At 38.1% G+C, this 18,837-nt stretch overlaps 1 protein-coding gene across 2 annotated transcripts in view; it reads left to right on the top strand.

The window, feature by feature from the left end:
- The first annotated feature begins 2,470 nt into the window (after positions 1-2,470).
- The window catches only part of LOC144636388 (uncharacterized), a 55,084-nt gene continuing 38,717 nt past the window's right edge, over positions 2,471-18,837 (top strand). The window contains exons 1-6 of one of the 2 annotated variants that reach the window (XM_078495592.1): positions 2,471-2,601; positions 6,294-6,556; positions 6,883-6,997; positions 7,130-7,166; positions 7,576-7,702; positions 8,476-9,700. In XM_078495592.1, the coding sequence (XP_078351718.1) occupies positions 2,535-2,601; positions 6,294-6,556; positions 6,883-6,997; positions 7,130-7,166; positions 7,576-7,702; positions 8,476-8,991 (1,125 nt within the window). In that variant the 5' untranslated portion in view covers positions 2,471-2,534 and the 3' untranslated portion in view covers positions 8,992-9,700. Of the gene's footprint in view, positions 2,602-6,293; positions 6,557-6,882; positions 6,998-7,120; positions 7,167-7,575; positions 7,703-8,475 lie in introns of those variants that run through there. The other variant, XM_078495591.1, reaches the window with a different exon arrangement.

Below are 18,837 nucleotides of genomic sequence, written 5' to 3'. Positions count from 1 at the left end.
CTACATATGGCATGATATCAAATAGTTACACAACACATTCTCGTGGTATACTTAACAATTATTCCAGGAGCGCGCGCGCGTTGGACACGGGATGGAAAAAAAGCCAACGAGGCGCGTAGCTGCCTTTAAATGAGAAAATTATCCAAAAATACATGCTAATTTCCTTTTGATAATAATATTGCTAAGCATCTTCATGCAATTTTACTGCAACATGGAGAACAATAAAAATGTTCGGGTTGTATAGCTAGGCATGTTACAAATTTTGTAAAAAACGAATTAAAAAGTTGACACTGGCTAAAAATATTGTTTTTGGACGTTTCGGCCACTACTGTTGCCTCAGCAAGATAAAAATGCAAATGTTCAACGGCGTCCTGTTTAACAGCCCTGTTTAACTGGCCGAAACGTCCAAAAACAATATTTCTAGCCAGTGTCAACTTTTTAATTCGTTTTTTACAAAATTTTTATTGAGAACAATGGTATCACACATGTGTGGATAAAAATAATATCCACACATGTGTGATATCATTTTTGACCAATCAGCTCGCAGAGTTTGCCGTGTTTCAATGCTCAATAAGCCATAGTTAATAGATATAAAGTCGAAACATCTTCGGATCTTCCTCGGCAATCTTCGGAATTTTCGGAAAATGTTCGAAATCATTTGTACAACCTTTAGACAACATTTTCAGAATTTTCGGACAATTTTCGGGAAATCGTCAAAAACATCGTAATTAGTAGGTTTATATAATAAACAGAATAATACATGGTTGCTTGGAAATATGAAATTTATCTTCTCGTGTTCAAAACCGATATCTCACTCATGAGCTATCGATAAGGACACTCAAAAGATAAATTCCATATCTCCGCGCAACCATTACATGTATTATCCTCTATGTAATACGTGTGCTTTGTTAAACAGAAATCCGGCAAGGATTTTTTTGTAACTTTAGGACACGAGTTAGCCGATCGATACTCGGTCGACAGTTGTCGATTTGTCGGCTATTTCGCGGTCGATACGTCAGTCGGCGCTTGGCCGATATTTGACTTTGCGATTTCGCTGCATATATGCATTGGCTTATACGGTATATTTCTCTACACAAAAGTCTAGAACTTCTGCTGTTGACATGCGAATGACAGTTAATTTCTACATAAAAGTCACCTCAAAATACGTTTTCAGTTATAAAACATTCTCCCCGACGGGAGTCGTCAGCCAGTTTGCTGCAGTCACGGTTTTATCTGTACCTCGAACGTACCAGAAATTACAAAACTACTGTGGCCAAGAGGGGACATTCTATCCTATTTTGTCATAACAAATAGATCCTAACTTAAAATACACTCTTTTTATATAAGAACATTTAATTAATTTTTTTTAAAAAAAAAAAGCTAGGTATTGCAGAAAATTCATTCCTAACCGATATGTCAATGTTCACCTTACCAATCAGTGATGACAGTGTTTGGTTGCAGGTCAGGATTTGAATAAAGATTAACTCATTTAGCACATATACTTATCACTCACACTGAAATAGGAAAAAATAAAACTCGTTCTCGACCGAATTTAAGTTCTGGGCACGTTCTTAAATTAAGGATCTTCTTAAATTTTGGCCTTTTTCGGCCTCGATGTTCTTATTTACTTAGATTCTTATATAAAAAAAGAGTGTACTCTTTAGGAATATTATTTGAAACAAGATCAAAAAAATTACGCATGGTCCTGATCAATTATTTATAGTGTTAAAACGCCAAAATATTCGAAGGGCATTTGTTTATTACTGTATATATTGAACGTTCTCTTTGCCTTGAAACAATACAAAAATAATATATACATAGGATGGAAGACTTTACAACAATTCGTAAATAATACATAGACAGGAACTTTCAGACATCACGTATCTCATTAAAAATTTATATAGAAAAGAAATTAAGTTGCCAATGTGAACACACAAATTCTCCTTGATTTGTCCCTTTCCTTTAGCATGGAGCTAGTTGAGAGAATTTAATCATTCCTTATTTCTAGCGTCCTCAAAGTTTGAAAGCTTATTATCATTTTCAAAATAAAGATGTTGAAAGGATACTTACCCAAACGAATATTTTGCAAGAACAAAACGTTCTTACTAAGTATAATAATGGCTAGAAGCAGAATTTTTTTTTAGTTCTTGTTTACTCCTACCAAAAGGTAACACTAGCTTTCGAATTTAGCTGTCGACAACAAAAATGCAACATTTGATTTCTTGGTCATAAAGTTCGATCAACAGTACGAAGCAGAAGTTTCTTTCTTGTTTAACTCCTGCCAATTTTCAGTTGCCAACAACACAATGCAAAACGAACGCGCAATTACTAATGTTCCACTCGTAGACTAATAGCTGTGTGCGCTGTCATCAAATAAACTTTTCTCATTGGCTAAAACTGACATTAAAATACTTAATTGGCCCAAAAAAAATATTTACTTCAAAGTTCTCAAACTGTTTGCTCAGTTTGCTCACGTTTGGAGCCAACTTGTTAACACGTTTGTCAGACTCACGCGAGAATAGTTTTCTTTTACCATGTTTTCTGTTTTCATTTGGCCCATTTTATTCCTTGCTTTTAATCTGATCACCGAGGAAACCCAAGGTTAGTTATATTCCTTTTGTTGTTTATGCGAGGCCATCCCTGTTTTTTGTGGTTGTTTTATAACTTTTTCAGTTAATATCAAAATATTAAAACTAAAGCTGTCCGACGTTTGGTTGGTGCAGGTTTGTTTAACTGAGATAGTCCATATCGCATAGACCACATTTGAAATAGTACACCACGCATTGTTCGCTCGCGATATCTTCCCTGAGTTTTAGAAGATCTCCTATTTTCCGGCTTGTAAAAACTGGTTGTAGGCGCACGCCGATTTTGCTGCCCAGTGATTGGAGATGAGTTGTTTTCTTGTGTTGTCAGCCGATCTCTGGTCTTTGAACGGGATGGGGATCCTGATGGGTTCTTCTTTTGAGTTTTCGTTAGACACACTGGACACAGTTCGAACCCGAACACACTTCTCAGAATTCGTCAATTGGAAAACACATGTTGAACACGCACGGGATTTCAAATGCCGCAGCAAATTCGATTGTCTCGTCAACGAAATGCTAATTATTCAAGACCTAAAGCCAACTGAACTTTAAACGTGCAAACTGACTCCATCCGCGCGAAACTATTTACATAACCATGCAGCAAATGTCTATTATTTTCCACAAAATAATTTATATTCACACCACGATACAACGTTTTACCTTGATAATGATGTTTGTTACATCGAAATGTCGGACAACTTTAGTTTTAATATTTCTACTGAAGTTTTTCAGTAAACCGTTGATTATACGAATATCAAAATACGCTACACTTAAAGTAGTCCGTTAAAAAGCAAGTTTAGTTCCTTTGTAACACTCTTTGTTTGCTTTTTTTAAAATATATTTATATTACATTTCAATAACACAAAGGCTGGCTATTTGGTACTGGATCTGAATAGGACTGAAATAAGTCGTGGAATAAATAAGTCACAAAGTGACTACGTACATAACTATCTGACTCATTTGCTATTTCATTAAACTAAAGTTTTATCACAAAATGTGTTCAAAGAAACCTTCAAGGAACATCCGTTGAAGTTGAATTTAAAAACTGTCAAACTTTGGGTATTTCAATTTATAATAAAAAGCAAACAAAAAACTTTGCCACTTTATTACTTTACTATGAAGAGCTGAAATGATCACCTTTTAAAATCTGTTTCCATTGCAAAATGTTTAAACAATTTTAAGCCATCTTGTTGGTTTGCGTGTCGAAAGGCTATCTCATGATTTGCATTCTAAAAAGGTTTTTTTTCATTTTGGAGAAGATTTTCTGGTTAATAACGTTTTCTGTTTTATTTTTTCTTTCTCCCTTTGACACTAATAAAATTTGCACCTTTTGTAGCTTTCGTTAGAAAAGGACAAAAACGAAAAAGTTAAGGGTCGAATTGCACTAGCGGACAAGTTTTAAATGTCATAACATTTTTGACAAAATTGTCGCGACACGTCAGAGACATTTTAGAGAAAACAACAGGTGTAATTATTAGTACAATGCTCTGCACGTGCTCCTGGCATCCCTGTACATTTCTCAGCACGGCCGTCTTGGGCAAACATCAAAATAATATGCAGAACAACGCGGTAAAAATTTCTAAAACAATTCGCATTTAAAGTACGCATGTTCTCGTGCAGTTGAATAATGAGTCGTCTCAAGACAACTTTTTCTTTTCTCATTCCTACATTTGGCCGAAACACTTCACTTATAAATATGCTTTGCCTCTCGCGAAAAGATTTCGCGGCTGGATTATAATAGTGAGAGCCACATCACGGTGCATACTATCCCAACAATTTTTGATTGCGTGTTGTTTTTCGCTGTAACTTGGGCCAAACACAATAGCCAATCAACAACGTCTTGTTTTCTGGCATGACGAGGGGCATGGGAATGTGAATTGTCATGAATTGTCCTGCCTTGAGCCAGGACAACGGCCCCTTTGATGATTTGTTCTTTTTGACAAAATTTTCCCTTGTCCAATACGTTATTGATGAAATCTACCAAATGTTACAAAATTTGTCCGCTAGTGCGTTTCGGCCCTTAGGTAAAAGGTTTGAACTCCGATTAATATAAGTTTTCGAGCTAACGTTAATGGGCATAATAATTATTGTTAGCAGGTGACACACAAGATATTGTTACAATGCTTTCTGTTTTAATCTGTTGCGTTTTTATTGTATTTTCTTCTTTTAAGAAGAAAATACAAGCAAGCAGCATAACATTTAATAACTTATCTAAAAAAACACTACTCAGAATATATATATATATCTCTTACAGTGTACCTAAAATTTTGAAACAAATATTTGTCTACAGTTAAAAAGAAAAGGGAAAACTATTGGGTTTAAGTTTATATCTTTTTTAGTCGCGATACGATATTGAAATTGTGTTGCTCTGTTAGAAGTTGATACATGAAGTGACTGCTTTAAGGGTGTCCCGAAATATCTTAAATTATGTGCACAAATACTTTAGTTTTGTTTTTTCGCTCCTCGCAGCGCTTCCGTCACTTTAAAAAAGAGATACGAATAGATACTTTGAACGGGAAAAAATGTTTATCGTTCACAATGCCCGAATGGACGTTTGCGTGCGTTTTCCCTTGCATTTTTATGGTGAATTACGACACAATTGCAAGACCATTCTCATCAACAATTAATGTGGTATAATGGTGAAGCTTCTAGGCTGGCGTGATGAGAGCGTATTTACAATTACTCAGAGCTGTTCAACCGGTCACTCATAATCATAATTATAGCCCACGATGAGCGTATTCCTAATAAAATGTTACATTTGTAGCAAGCGGACATTTGCTGTTCTTCACAAATTTCCCCCACTGATATACAGTTAAATCCCGATAACTCGAACCTACAAGGATAATCAGAAAAGGTTTGAGTTATCGCGGGAAACATTAGCAGAAAATGACCCGGAGGGTGTAGAAAAAGGTTCGAGTTAGAGGGAGGTTCGATTTTTTGAGGGTCCGAGTTATTGAGATTCACTGTATTTACAAAAAACGAGTTCCACTATTTGAGCGTGTCGAAAGATGCATGGAAGATTCCAAGGCACCGTTCAATGTTTATCTGTGAGCTTCTCCATCTCCAAAGGACGAATATCACATCCATTTTTCAGTTTGTCCGCCGTATTCAGAATAGCTGGCGGGCAATAAATAGAACAAGTCGGTGGTAGAATGTAATTATGGAGAGAGGTCTTTAATGGATTTTTTAATCGGGTCTTTGGATAAAAATGCCAGCTAAAATGTGTCCTTGATTCCCGAGGACACCACTGTTTCAATAGTGTCTGCATTTTGTGTAAGCATTTCGTTAAGCAAGTGGCTTCGTCAAAGGAGTTCGGTGTCGAAAACTGTAAAGTGTCTTTGCGTGCCATGCAATGTTTAGAGTCTGTAGAATACCAGGACTTCTTCACTTAGACAATAAATCTGCTTTTTGCTGGTTGTAATCTACGAGCCTGAGTTACATGTGCCTGCACCTTTATAAATAATTTTTCATTATTTTTCAAACGATAAGCGACCAAAAAACTTGAAAACAATAGGCGCCAGTTTAATAAGATAAGCAACAGTAATATTAAAAAAAATAAAAATTGAACAAATAAAACAATAATATATATAAAAGTTGATGCATCCAAAAAAAAATGAAGTCTCATAGTGTAAATCTAACATGTACAGCCTCCGTTAATAAGACTGCGTATATTTATGTTGTCTTTTAATAGTATTATCATTTTATATTCAGGCACATGTGGGCGACACGTTAAATTTACTACTGAAAAAGATGGCTATGCTCTTCACGGTCACGTGATTAAAAACCTTTCCCTACAACTGGGTCAGACACGTGATCCTTGCAGAGGTCAATGTGTTATGGAGAGTCGCTGCGTGTCAATCAACATCGGTCCACCAATTAACGACAGAATAGTATGCGAACTGAGTGATTCGGATCACTCTTTACACCCTGCAGATCTTAAACCACGAGCAGGCTTTACCTACATCGACACTGAGGTGATTTTGTTTTTCAAAGCTACATTAAAAATTAATCTTCAAAGAGATCCTTAAGGCCCGACCAAAAACTGACAGTTTACTAACTAGATAAACTTTTACTGCACCGTACTTGACATCTTTAAAATGGTAAAACCATAATCTTTAAAGTTAAATTGTGTAGGTAGACTACGGTTAAAACTTCTAGGGGCATTCTAAAATATATAATACAAATTTATAAACGAACATTTAAAAAACATTATCCTCTAGAAGGTCTATTGAGACCTTTAAAGGGGAGGGGCCTATTGGAGTGGAGTGGAGTGGTTTATTCCTTTTTTTTCTCATTACAGAATCATTGTAGCAGCATCCCATGTTTGAACAATGGCACCTGTCAAGCTGGATTCACCAGTAAAGGTTTTCGTTGTATCTGTCGTCCTGGATTCAGTGGAACAAACTGCCATAAAGGTATTTTGAACTAATAATAAATCAAGGAATATCAATTTCCCTCCTCTCCATTTTATAGCCGAATTTATAGCGAGGTGGCAATGACTACTCTGTTCTAAAGAAGCTGACATATTTTTGTTCTAGTTCTTTCAGCTGCAAAGTCTTGCAAGGAACTGTATGACGAAAACAAGTAAGTCACTGAAACGTTGAGGTCATTGATATCAGAAAGTTAGTTAAAATTTCGTTAATGAATTTGTTACTTAAAAATGACGAACATGTTTTTTCCACATCTAGCGTTGAAAAAAGGTGTCAACAAATAGAAAAGAGCAAATCCGTGCTTCTTAGAGCTGTGGTAATTGAGCAGTGTTATGAAACATTGACATCAAACTCGAAAATTATTTGGGGCAAGTTAGGAAACAGTTGATTAGAAAGCCGTCAATAAAAACTAATCTCCGGAGTGATCAAAACGTTTGACCCTTATAATATCCTTTAAAACATGGACCATGGTCGATTTTATTGGTTACTTTTTTTAATTTTTTTTTTTTGTTTCTTTTTTTCCTACACTATCTCTTGGTAACATATGTTTTTATATTCAACAGGTCGAGGGTTAGTGAGCTGGTTATGCTCCAATTTGACACAAAACCAACTTCCGTTTTCTGTCACTTTGGAGATTTTGGATGTGGAGATGGGGGATGGACGCCGGTTTTGAAGATAGACGGCAACAAGGTATGACATTTAAGAGAACAGGTCAAATTTCTTCCTGATGCGCTTTTTTCATGTACCGTATTTTCTCGATTAAACGCCGTGTACCGAATAAACGCCGGGTCTCAAAGGTGCAGTTGAAAATAGGCCCCTCAAGTATTTAAGCTGTAGCTATATGAGCGAGATACATTTTTGTCGAAATTGATGAAGAAAAATCGTTGCTTCATGATAATCGGGCTCCAATAAACTACAGGAGTCAAATAAACGCCGGGTCCACCAGGCTAAGTTTGAATACGGTAATTGCAATTTATGGAGCAAAAGCAACATGAATCGAGCATAATTGGGCATGATTAAGGGTTTTAGGTATTTTAGCTTAATGGTCAGCCTTTCTAATGGCGCAGAATCCTGATTTCTGAAATAACATAACCAAAAAAACCCGGGGGGGGGGACTCCCATATGAAACGGACGGGGATGCTCGTCGTCTCGCTTAGGGGTGTAAATTTCGGACTTTTGGTCTCGCTTAGGGTGTTCCGGGAAAAAACTCCCAAAACGCCAATATTTTTAGCCATAATGGTCTCGTTTAGGGTTACACACGAAGAAATATACAAATATAAACTCCATTCTTAGGTTTTTGGTATCTTTTAGGGGTCAATAAAGGCTTGAGCCACACCCAGATTGGTCTCTTTTAGGAGTTCTTTTCAAAATTTCCGACGAGCATCCCCGTCCGTTTCATATGGGAGTCCCCCCCCCCCCCCCCGGGCAAAAAAACTAAAGTGATTTTTCCTTTTTTTTTTCAGAGAACCTTTCATTATATCTCGGAGTACTGGAGCGATAAAAATGAATACAATCTTCAAGGAGGGGAGACTGGGTTTGATACACAAGAGACCAAGTTACCGAGCTACTGGAACACATCCTTCTCCAAGATTTGTCTTGGTATGAAAATCGACCAACAGATCAACTTCATTGTCATCAACAAACAGGCCAACTCTCTGTACTCACTGATCGCTGATGGGCAATACCGCGCCACCTCACTGGGTCGTAACACGTGGAAGACGCTGATTGGTTCAGAGGCCTCCTTACAAACCTACTGTAACAAAGAAGGATTCAATGCTAATTATAACAGCTCATATTCCAAAGCAAGAATCGGTATTATTGCAAACAAACAAAACAATTGTGACAATTGCAACTCAAGGATCGGGTTTGGTGGAGGAGGAAACCCTGATGGTGACAACACGTGTGGAAACGCAGCAAAATATAACCCAGATAATGGAGAAAAACACATCAAAGCCATGGAATACATTCTGGTGCAATGAGAAGCAAAATAATCAGGATAATAAAGGGGTCAATAGACATTTACAGACTGCCTTGAAGCATTCCAGATGTAGATTTCAAATACGTAATTAAAACCGCAAGAATATCAAATTCAAACCCATAGATTAAAGGGACTATGCCACGGATAGTAACATATTTCTGAACAACTAAAATTCATATTTGAAACTCATTGCCCATTTGTATTAACAATTGCTATTTTAGAGCACTAAAACTGTTTAAAAGCGCGTTTGGGTGAGGATGGCTCGGATGGAAATGGATTCCAATTTAAAAACGTTAGCCAACGTTTTCAAGTTGTTTCCGCGTGCCTTCAAATCAATTGATTATTTATAGCCGACGTTTGGTTTCTATTTCCAAATAAAGGTTATATCTTTAAGGCTAAAAATCTGCGAAATCCCCGTGACACAGTCCCTTTAAGGTCAAGAGGAAAAAGGCAAGCATCGGATAAGGCAGAGATGTAACCTAACGGTGCACTTCTGAGTTTAAGCATTGGGGCGATTTATCAGCCATCAGTAAATTTAGCAGATCTTACATTTCAGCTATTAGTAAAAAACGCGAGGGCCTTTTTACAGTTAACTACAACAAAGAATGGAAATTGGGATTTAAGCGAAGTTAAAGGGGGTTTAATCTGGTTTTAAATTTGTTATCCAACTTTACACCATCTATTAAATGTTGTTAAACCAATCTACGCTACCATGTGTAAGTGTGATTTAAAGTTGATGTAACAACAAGCCGCTCAAAAAGGGGCTTAAAGACATAATGGGTCGGTCGGGCGTTGCTGATGTCTTTAGGGGTTCATCATATGACATATGCATCTATCACAACGGCTCAATCAATAAATCCTGGATATGTGATACAGATTCTATCTCCTACAGTCTTAAACAGAAAAATGTACAAACGCAACGCATCATTGTAGCTTGTCCGAAGACCGATCTCAGTGGAGAGGTCGTTACTTATGAATCGAACGTAGAGCTCTTTCGAAAATACAAATATTTAGAGCCCAGAGTCCGTCCATGTCGGTCAGCGGTACGGGACAGACTCTGGGAAACTGGAATCGATCAGATCAATTTCAGGTCGATTTCAGGTAGAACCTTGGTCTTCCGGTTTTTATTGCGCATGCTCTCAGGTCTAAGCGGAAGTAAATTTCCCAGAACGGAAGTAAATCGAGAAAGTTGAACTATTTCTAACACAGTATTGACAGAACTGGTGTTTATCGAAGCAACAAAAGTAACAAAAACGTTCTGCAGTTAACAAAAGAGAGAGTCAACAAAAGAGCGTCTGGTGCTTTGATTTCCGTTAGTCTCTTTCTTGTGCATACTGTTATAATGGTTTTAAATCAAAGATCTTGTTTGCCTTCCAAGATTCCGCCTGACTGTGTGCATGTATTCGTTGTTGTTTTGCGGACGACAGTGAAGAAATTAACATAATGCACAACGCACGGACAAGCTATTGTTTTGTTGATAAAAATTTTTGTTTGGCGACTTTCGTATATTTCAAAGGCTTCTCGCTGACAGCGCATCTTTTCAAGCAAATAATTTTTTTCCTCGTCAAATAGCGGTAATATTAATAAAGACGTTAAAGGCCACACCGGTCAACGCTATTCAAAAGGTATAATTAGCATTTCGGCGACTCAGCTCGAGCACACATTCACGCAATTCACGTGCACAAAATTGTACAATTCCTTTTTTCAGCAAAACAACAACGCGTAATGTTCAAATTCTGCTTTATTAAGGCTGGTTCTCATATGATCGCCCCGATCGTCTCTGTCGCTTCTGTCGTTTGCAAAGTCTGAGGTGATTGGAGCAAGCAAACTTTTTGAAGCGACAGAGGCGACAGGGACGATCGGGGCGATCATATGAGAACCAGCCTTTAGTTATTATTTTGAATCGAGCACTGTCTGCGATATTCAGTTTTTCAACCGTAACGGAGATTTGAAAGAAAACAGTAGTTCTAGCGAGATTTGTAAGTCAACTATAAATTGAGTTTTCAATCGACCTTGTCCTTGGTGACGCCGTGGTTGTTGTTTTAAAACTCCGCTCAGAATCGACGCTTAAGGTCGCGCAGGACCCTTGCTCATTAATAAATTCATTAGCCAAATTTCTTGACGGGGTGCTATTTTGTAAAGCTTTAATGCGCTACATTTTGAACATCGATTCCTCTAAAATTTATCAAGGATATTAAGGGATGATGGAATTACATCATGATTGTCCTTTTACTGAGAGATAACCGTTTATTGTAATGTTACAGGCTCTTAAAAGTTTGACTGCAGATAATGCGATTTTGTGTCCAAGTTTTTGGCCACAACAGCGCACCGAATTAAATGATTGTATAACCTAGAGATGAATCATAACCTCTTTTGTGTTATGACAAGAACGAAATTTTCGATTTTAAAAACTGCTAGAAGTTAATAGCTTCTAAGAGAGTAAAAATGTGAAATTTAAACTTTGAAACGTGCTATCTTCATTTTGAGAAAGAAATTTCAAAATTCGCTCTTGTCATAACACAATAGAGTGCACCAAGTTCATGTTCCTCGCGAATCAACTCCTGAAATTCTATATAGGCGAAGAAAACTTGGACACAAAATTGCAGGTTTTTCTTCTTCCGAAGACCTTCCGAGACCTCTCTCCTCCGCAGAGGTCTCTTTCGTGTTTCGGGCTGGGAAATAGGGAGAGGAACGGGGAGAGGCGAAAAGTAAGCGCGCGGAGCCTGGAGAGAATCGAAACGAAAGCGCGCGGGGCACACTGGGAAGGGGAAAGGAAAGGCTCTGCCAGATAATGTGCGGTTCTGATCTCTGGACAGATTTGCGGTTCTGTGGACAACCTTTGATTATGGCTGAAGGAGACAACGAATTGAACGACTTTGAATGTTATTTTAAAGATCTAAGTATGGAAGGTAAGTGGACGCTTTTTGGTGAAGTTTCGATCCTTATCATTTGATTTTTGGCCGTTCGTGTTTTCTCGTGTGGTTATCCGCCATTTTGGATTTTTCTTGGACAGGTCTCCGTGCAACACACTCTGTTTTCTCGATCTTACAATCGTTAAAATTGAAGATGACGACGGATGCCAGCCTGTATCAGTATCCCAGTAAAGGATAGAGCCAGTGGCCCCGCAAGAAAGCATTTTTTGACGCCGGATTCTAACTTTGCGAATGAACCAAAACCGAAAGAGGTATCATAGGGCAAGTGAAGGATTTAATGGTTGTATAGCCCGCTTATCTGGGGCTACAAAAGGTTAAATAAGCTTTAGGAGACATTTTAGAATACCAGACCACTTATTTACACATCTCTGAAATCTTTTTTTAGAGCAAAGCATATCAAAACAAAGAAACCATCTAATTTTAATGTGATGCAAATATGTGGCCTGGTATTTCTACAGTTGAGCCAGAAATTGTTCCTCTAAGATTATACTTATATAAACTTAAGAAAGGAACAACAAAGCCAGTTGTCATCAACAACTCACATTAAGAGCATCCACAACTGTTTTTCTGGCCAAATTCACTGACTATTATGAGAATGCATTCACTTAGCAGAAGCTTTGATTTTTTATTTTGATTCAAGCACTCGATTTGCGAACCTGCTTATTTCACCAACAGCCTAGCCTCTCATACTGATGTAAAATTAATATATCAATTGTAGTAAATCTAAAAATGCCATACTCCAACTTGGTCTTACTACATCAGGGGGTGAATATGTCTCATTCTCTCAAGAATGAGCAAATAACTAGAAATGAACTATAAAAGTAAACTGCCCATTGGCAACACTAGTAGTCAGTAAAATGTCTGTAAACGGTTGACTTCAATAGGAATTCAACACTGAAGTTTCCTGTTTTAATATTGAAATTGAAAGAAGACCATCGTTTTGTATGTTGACAAGGCAAGACATTAAAATTTCCCAATTAATTTAGAATAAATTAACAGTGTACTCATTCCAGGGAATGTGTTTTTTACATGTACCATGTGTCTATATTTCCAACAATGTAAAAATCTTAACCCAGCTATTTTGTTTTGTTTTGTGTATTTGTGGTGCTTTGAAACCAAAGTATTATTTAAGTGGTTTTTGTCTTTAGTTTTTGATAGCTTTGATATCAGCATACAAAGCACTTAGTGTACTAGTTGTTACTAACTAACTGATATTCTGCGGGGTTTTTTATTCGCGATATACCAGTACCTAACATTTTCTTATGAGGCACATGAAAAAGATTTCAGCGCTTGATAAAATGATAAGGTACATGTACTAGTAACAAATGTACTGGTATGTGAAGTCAATGGAAACAGATGTACAACTGAGTAGCCTTGTGGTAGTATATTCCCCCTAGCCTCTGAACTATTTAGTTTTAGAAGGTATTATAATGCAGAATAAAACAGAGTTGCCTTGAAAAGATATGTATTTATTTTTTGTACAAATATGTTTTAGGAAAGTTAACACTTCCTCTACAAAAAGATTCAAAATATTGTTTTCAATGTGGCACAAGATGCTAATGAGAAAATGCCCTTGATTGTTAAATTTAACAAATGTACACAGTAGCAGAAGTAATGCACTTTTCAACATTTGGCATCAACTTTGAATCTTGAAAAAGATTGGAGCCAAAACATTTTACTGATATTATAATTTCAATCTTAGCATATGAGAAAAACAGAAGAATCGTGCTTGTTATTTAGCAAAACTTTTAATTTTAGGGGTTGAATTTAAATTGTCCATGTTTCTGGCCAATATGTCAAAAAATGGTAAATAAAGTCCACATATTTTTTTAAAAAAATTGCATTTGAAGGCCCCATTGCCAGAATTTTTTTTATTAAACCTAAATCATTTGTGTGATCAAAGAACATGTGGACACCAATAATACTTCTAGAATATGTTTTTTCTGTGTTGCACTGATAATTTTAGTTCCTGATTGTATATCGACAGTTTCTTGCAATTCCAAGACTCTCTCTCCATTCTAGGGGGCAGTTTGGCCTGGTGGTTAGGGCACTGGACTTGTAGTCCAGAGGTCACAGGATCAAATTCTCCTGCCACAAGATGGAAATGTGTTTGTTGGCCTTATTTTCAACTGCCCATGCTTCGTGAAAAGACAAATAGTCATATTCCTGCCAGTTGGGATTTTTAACTAGTTTCTCTTTTATTTACAATATTTGTTTGTTTATTTGCAGTGTCCTTGGTAAGCATAGCTGTGCGTAAGACATCAACACATAAATACAGTAATTTCTATTAATTTTAAATATTTTCCTCCACACTGACAAAACAGGGGGAAATTTCCAGTGTCCCTGCTCACATATTTTTTCCCCAGCCTCTATGAACATCCATTCCCAGCCTGTATGAAGGATGAAATAGGCCTTTGCATAGGAAGACTCCAAAATAAATTTTGCACTGGTATGTGCTCATTTTAAAGCTTTTCAGTTTTCCGATTTACTTGAGCAACACAGTATGTTTTTTTTAAACCTGTGGGGACATTAAAATTCAAGTTGGGATTGAGAAAAATGCTTGTTGTAACCTATTGTTAAATACCGTAAATCTGCAATTCGACAGGTCGAAGTAAATTCCTGTCACGGCTTTCTTCTAGCCCTCTAATGTTTATGGCCTTCGTAAGAGGAATAAATGAACCAACCGTTTGCAATCACCTAGATGTAAGTCACAACATAAAAGAACGAACCGTATTCGCTCGGAGGTTGCTCCTGTGACTGATACTTCGGTAGTTTAATCGCCATGTAGCCTGCGAGAGCAGACGCATTTCCGGCCGTCGCTTCTCTCCGCCGAAAAATAGCGTCTGCGAAACCGAGCCAGGAAACGATTTCTGTGACGTCAGTTCAAGGTAACCAATGAAAATTTACCTTGCATATCCGAAGAGGTGCCACGCGTGTAGCCTGTGAGCCGTCACACAATCGCGTGGAAAAAACAATGGCAAACGAAGTGGACACTACGCGATGAGGAACGTCTTGCAAAGTGTTTCAGTTTAATGCTTTAATTGGCAGTGGGAGACGTACTCACGAATCTTTAGAATGGATTTGGGACATCAGCAATTTTCTAAGCATTACCTGAGAGGAATATTTAATTTTACTATTGTGATCGTCTTTCCGCCGCTTGTAAGTTCTAAGTTGAATGAAGACAATGAAGGACCAAGTCAGCCTATTATCGTCGCTTGACCTAACTGCAATAGTGCTGAATATCACACGGTACATTGGAAGCCGAGAAAAGTAATATTGAAAAATATAGCCGCTATTTGATCGTGTACGGATCACCAGAGTCTCAGATAGGTGAGATAAATATTCGGTAGCAGCAGTCGTTGTTCACGAACCATATGAACATGTTACTAGTTTTGTTGGTAAGTTTATTTTATTGTATATACTGTCACCAGGGATTTCAAAACAAGTCATAAAATCGATAAGAAATTTTAGGAAAATGTATTATCAACCGGAACCGTGTAGCCGGCAGTTCCCAACTTAGAGAGCGACAGAAATCGAGCCAAATTCCGGAGTTTTGGGGTCAATTGCGGTAAAATCATTACTTGCTGTAACTAGTAACTTTACTCCTAGACAAAACTGCCCTGAACTGAAACTAAGATGACGATACCAAATAAAAGCAATACTATTATTGGTCAGAGTTGTAATTTCAGTGTACTGTCTCTTCCGAAAGAGACGAATCTTTCGAGCGACTCTCTGAGATTCGCCTTTACGCAGCGGATCAAGATGTAAACATAACTTTAGCTATCGCTAAAATCTGCGAAAGTTTTCTTGGTTTTTATTCTTTGGGACAAACTTTTGAGTCTTCGTGGTGCAAAGAAGGACGCTAAGAACGCTTCAGGGTTAAGAACTCGCAGGCCTTGCAATGACGCTTGTCGCAACTTTTTTGTGTAATTTCTCGAAAGGTCAAGATGAAACTCACCTGGTCGATTGTCGCGTCCGGTGTGTTGCTAGAATTTATTACCTATCTACTGACAAAAAGGACATACATTAACCTCCTTTGCAACTGAAAATGTTCTTCTGCAAAGAACTACTTTCACCGGGGGAAGAAACCTTCGATGTTTCAAAAAAATTGCCATAGCATCTCGCAGACAGCTCATAACAGCTTTGTCGCGAGGGAGCCACGTGGTGTGCACTCGTGTTTTATTCTATCGCGTAATCTAATTGGCCAAAGAGAAAACAAAAGATGCGACGTCACAGAAATCGTTTCCTGGCTCGGTTTCGCAGACGCTATTTTTCGGCGGAGAGAAGCGACGGCCGGAAATGCGTCTGCTCTCGCAGGCTAATCGCCATGTGACTCTTGAGAACGCGTCTTGCATAATACCAAGAACAGAATCATCGATAGTCGATATGTTGCGATGCATCGTGCGAAAGTGCTGCATCAAACCATTATACTGCCCCTGCTCTCGAAACACTTATAACACAAAGCTTTTCCAATTTTCCTCGCATACTGAAAAAGTCGACCAAAGAGGGAGAAAAGTACCCGCTTTTGTCATACTTGCATGTTCAGCTTCCGACGCCATCTTGTATATTCCTAAAGAAATTGATCTAGACCCAGACTCTCTCGGAAATCGGGCGCCATTTTGAAATCATTATCTGGCAGAGGCCTCCGCTCCTTCGCCCTTCCCGTCGTCCCCCGCGCTCCCCCTAATTTTCATTTTTCGTGTTTTCGCCTTCCTCCCCCCGTGTTTTTTCGCCTTCCCCCACGAAAGAGGCCTCTGCGGAGGAGAGAGTTCCGAGACAATGTTTACAACCGACTTGTGCTATATTCGCTGCTGTGAATCTAATTATGATAATTCGCTTTGTTTCAGCGCACGGTACGCAAAGCTGAGAACAATACCGTCTAATTACGTGTACAAAGAACTTTAAGAAAAACATTCTCATGAATATTTCGTTTGTTGTCGGCTTCAGTCGTCGCAGTTCGTGCACACTCTTTAAATAAATACATACATAATGATTTCAAGGCTCCTGCGCGACCTTAAAGGAAGTCCTTTTTTTATTCAAGGTATCTTTTGAGTTCAAAAAGAATGGTAGAATTAGAAAATACTTCATTTATGTAGCGCCATATGAAGAGTTCTTAGGCGTTTTACAAAATTAAGGTGATACACCTGAACATTTGACCATGGAAAACAAAAAATGTTTTCCAGGGTTTCCGGTTTGGTTTACTTCCGGGGTAGATTTTCAGACTTCCGTGTTGATTTCTATTGTTCTGTGAGGACCAGTAAGACACTGAATTATTATTCAGTTTCCCAGAGTGAGTCCCGGCGACCCTAACGCTGACCAACCGCTGACGGATCGCGGAGCCGGGGGTCACTCTGGGCTCGAGATTGCTCTAGTAACAAAGAAATACATGTATGCATCGTTCCCAGGGCTTTTGAGTTTACATAGGGAAAAGTCCTGGGAACGAGCTTGCCAAAACAGCTTTGATATTTGACTTTTGCGAAAATTTTAAGGGGGAGGCGCATTCTTCCAGTGCTATCGTGCGTTTGCAGTTAAAGACGAAGGTTCTGGGTTCGGTAAAAAGTCCGCCGTCGCAAGAAACTTCATTACGGTAAATTTAGCAACTGTTTCTGTGCTTTTGCACAAACTCCGTATTCAGAGAGCGCCTGGCCACAAAAAAGCTTTGTTGATATAAAAAAAAATAGGGGATAATCTATTCTAATTTTTCAAGACATAGATACTCGAATTGAACTAGCATTGATGTTCAAGAATATTACTCGAAATACGATAAAAACGCGGGATCCTAGTCAATTTTTTAGTTCTCAAACTAAAGAGTCAGCATGGGGTTTAACTGATAGCTGAGCATTGGTCGAAATTTGAACTGTCTGCTGAGAAATGACGCGTTTTTTATCTGATAGCTGAAAATTTTCCAATAGCTGAGAAATGGGCTGAAATTTAACTGATAACTAAAAATCAAGAACCCCCTTGTAAACCCTCTGTTAACGGGAATTTGTTTACTGTTGGCAGTAAACGTTGCGTTACTGTACTGGAACGTTCGGTTTCCCTAGAGGCAATACAAAAATAACACATAGACAGGAAGACACTACAACGACTCATAAACAACACGAGACAGGAAGTTTTTACTACGACTTATAAACAACAAGAGACCGGAAGATTTTACCACGACCTATAAACAACACGAGACAGAAAGATGTTACCACGCGACTTATAAACAACACGAGACCGGAAGACTTAACCACGACCGATAAACAACACGAGACAGAAAGATGTTACCACGCGACTTATAAACAAAACGAGAACGGAAGACTTTACACGCGACTCATTAAAATTCATAATAGAAGACAAATTAAGTCGCCAATGTCAACACACAAATTCTCCTCAACGATCTCCTTGATTTTAGCATCATCATCATCATCATCTTGGACAATCCTGTCCAAGTGTGAAAGGCGCAATGAAGTTAACCCTATGTGAAGCACAAACCCGTGAATCAAGACCAGACCACAACACCGGGAACTCCGTGCCCTACTCTATGCGATAAGTGTGTGGGTTCTTTAACGTCCCCTGCTGACTATAACACTAAAGATGCAGGAGACGAGGCCTACAGTTTATCGTCCTTATCCGAGAAGACTAGAACATTTTAACCATTTGCAGATGTCATATTGCAAAGGCAGCAAGTTCTCCTCAGTGTTGGTCCAGTCTTCGAGTCGAACCCGAGACCTCCAGTACAACAGTCCGGCACTAGTTGGGAGAATTTGATCATTCCTTATTACCAGTGATCTGTATGTTTGAATGTTTAATTAAGGTGTTAAAACCTGTCATCTTAGAATTGAGACTGAAGCGAGAAAAAATTTGCAAGAAAAAACCCTTTTGCATCGTAAAATGTATCATTCGATTTCCTATACAGAAAGTTCAGTTAA

The sequence above is a fragment of the Oculina patagonica genome, chromosome 13, assembly GCF_052425735.1.
Source record: "Oculina patagonica isolate OP01 chromosome 13, crgOcupat, whole genome shotgun sequence".
In the NCBI taxonomy this organism is placed as follows: Eukaryota; Metazoa; Cnidaria; class Anthozoa; order Scleractinia; family Oculinidae; genus Oculina; species Oculina patagonica.
Note: the sequence above shows the minus strand (reverse complement) of the source record. Positions and strands in the feature narration are given on the sequence as shown.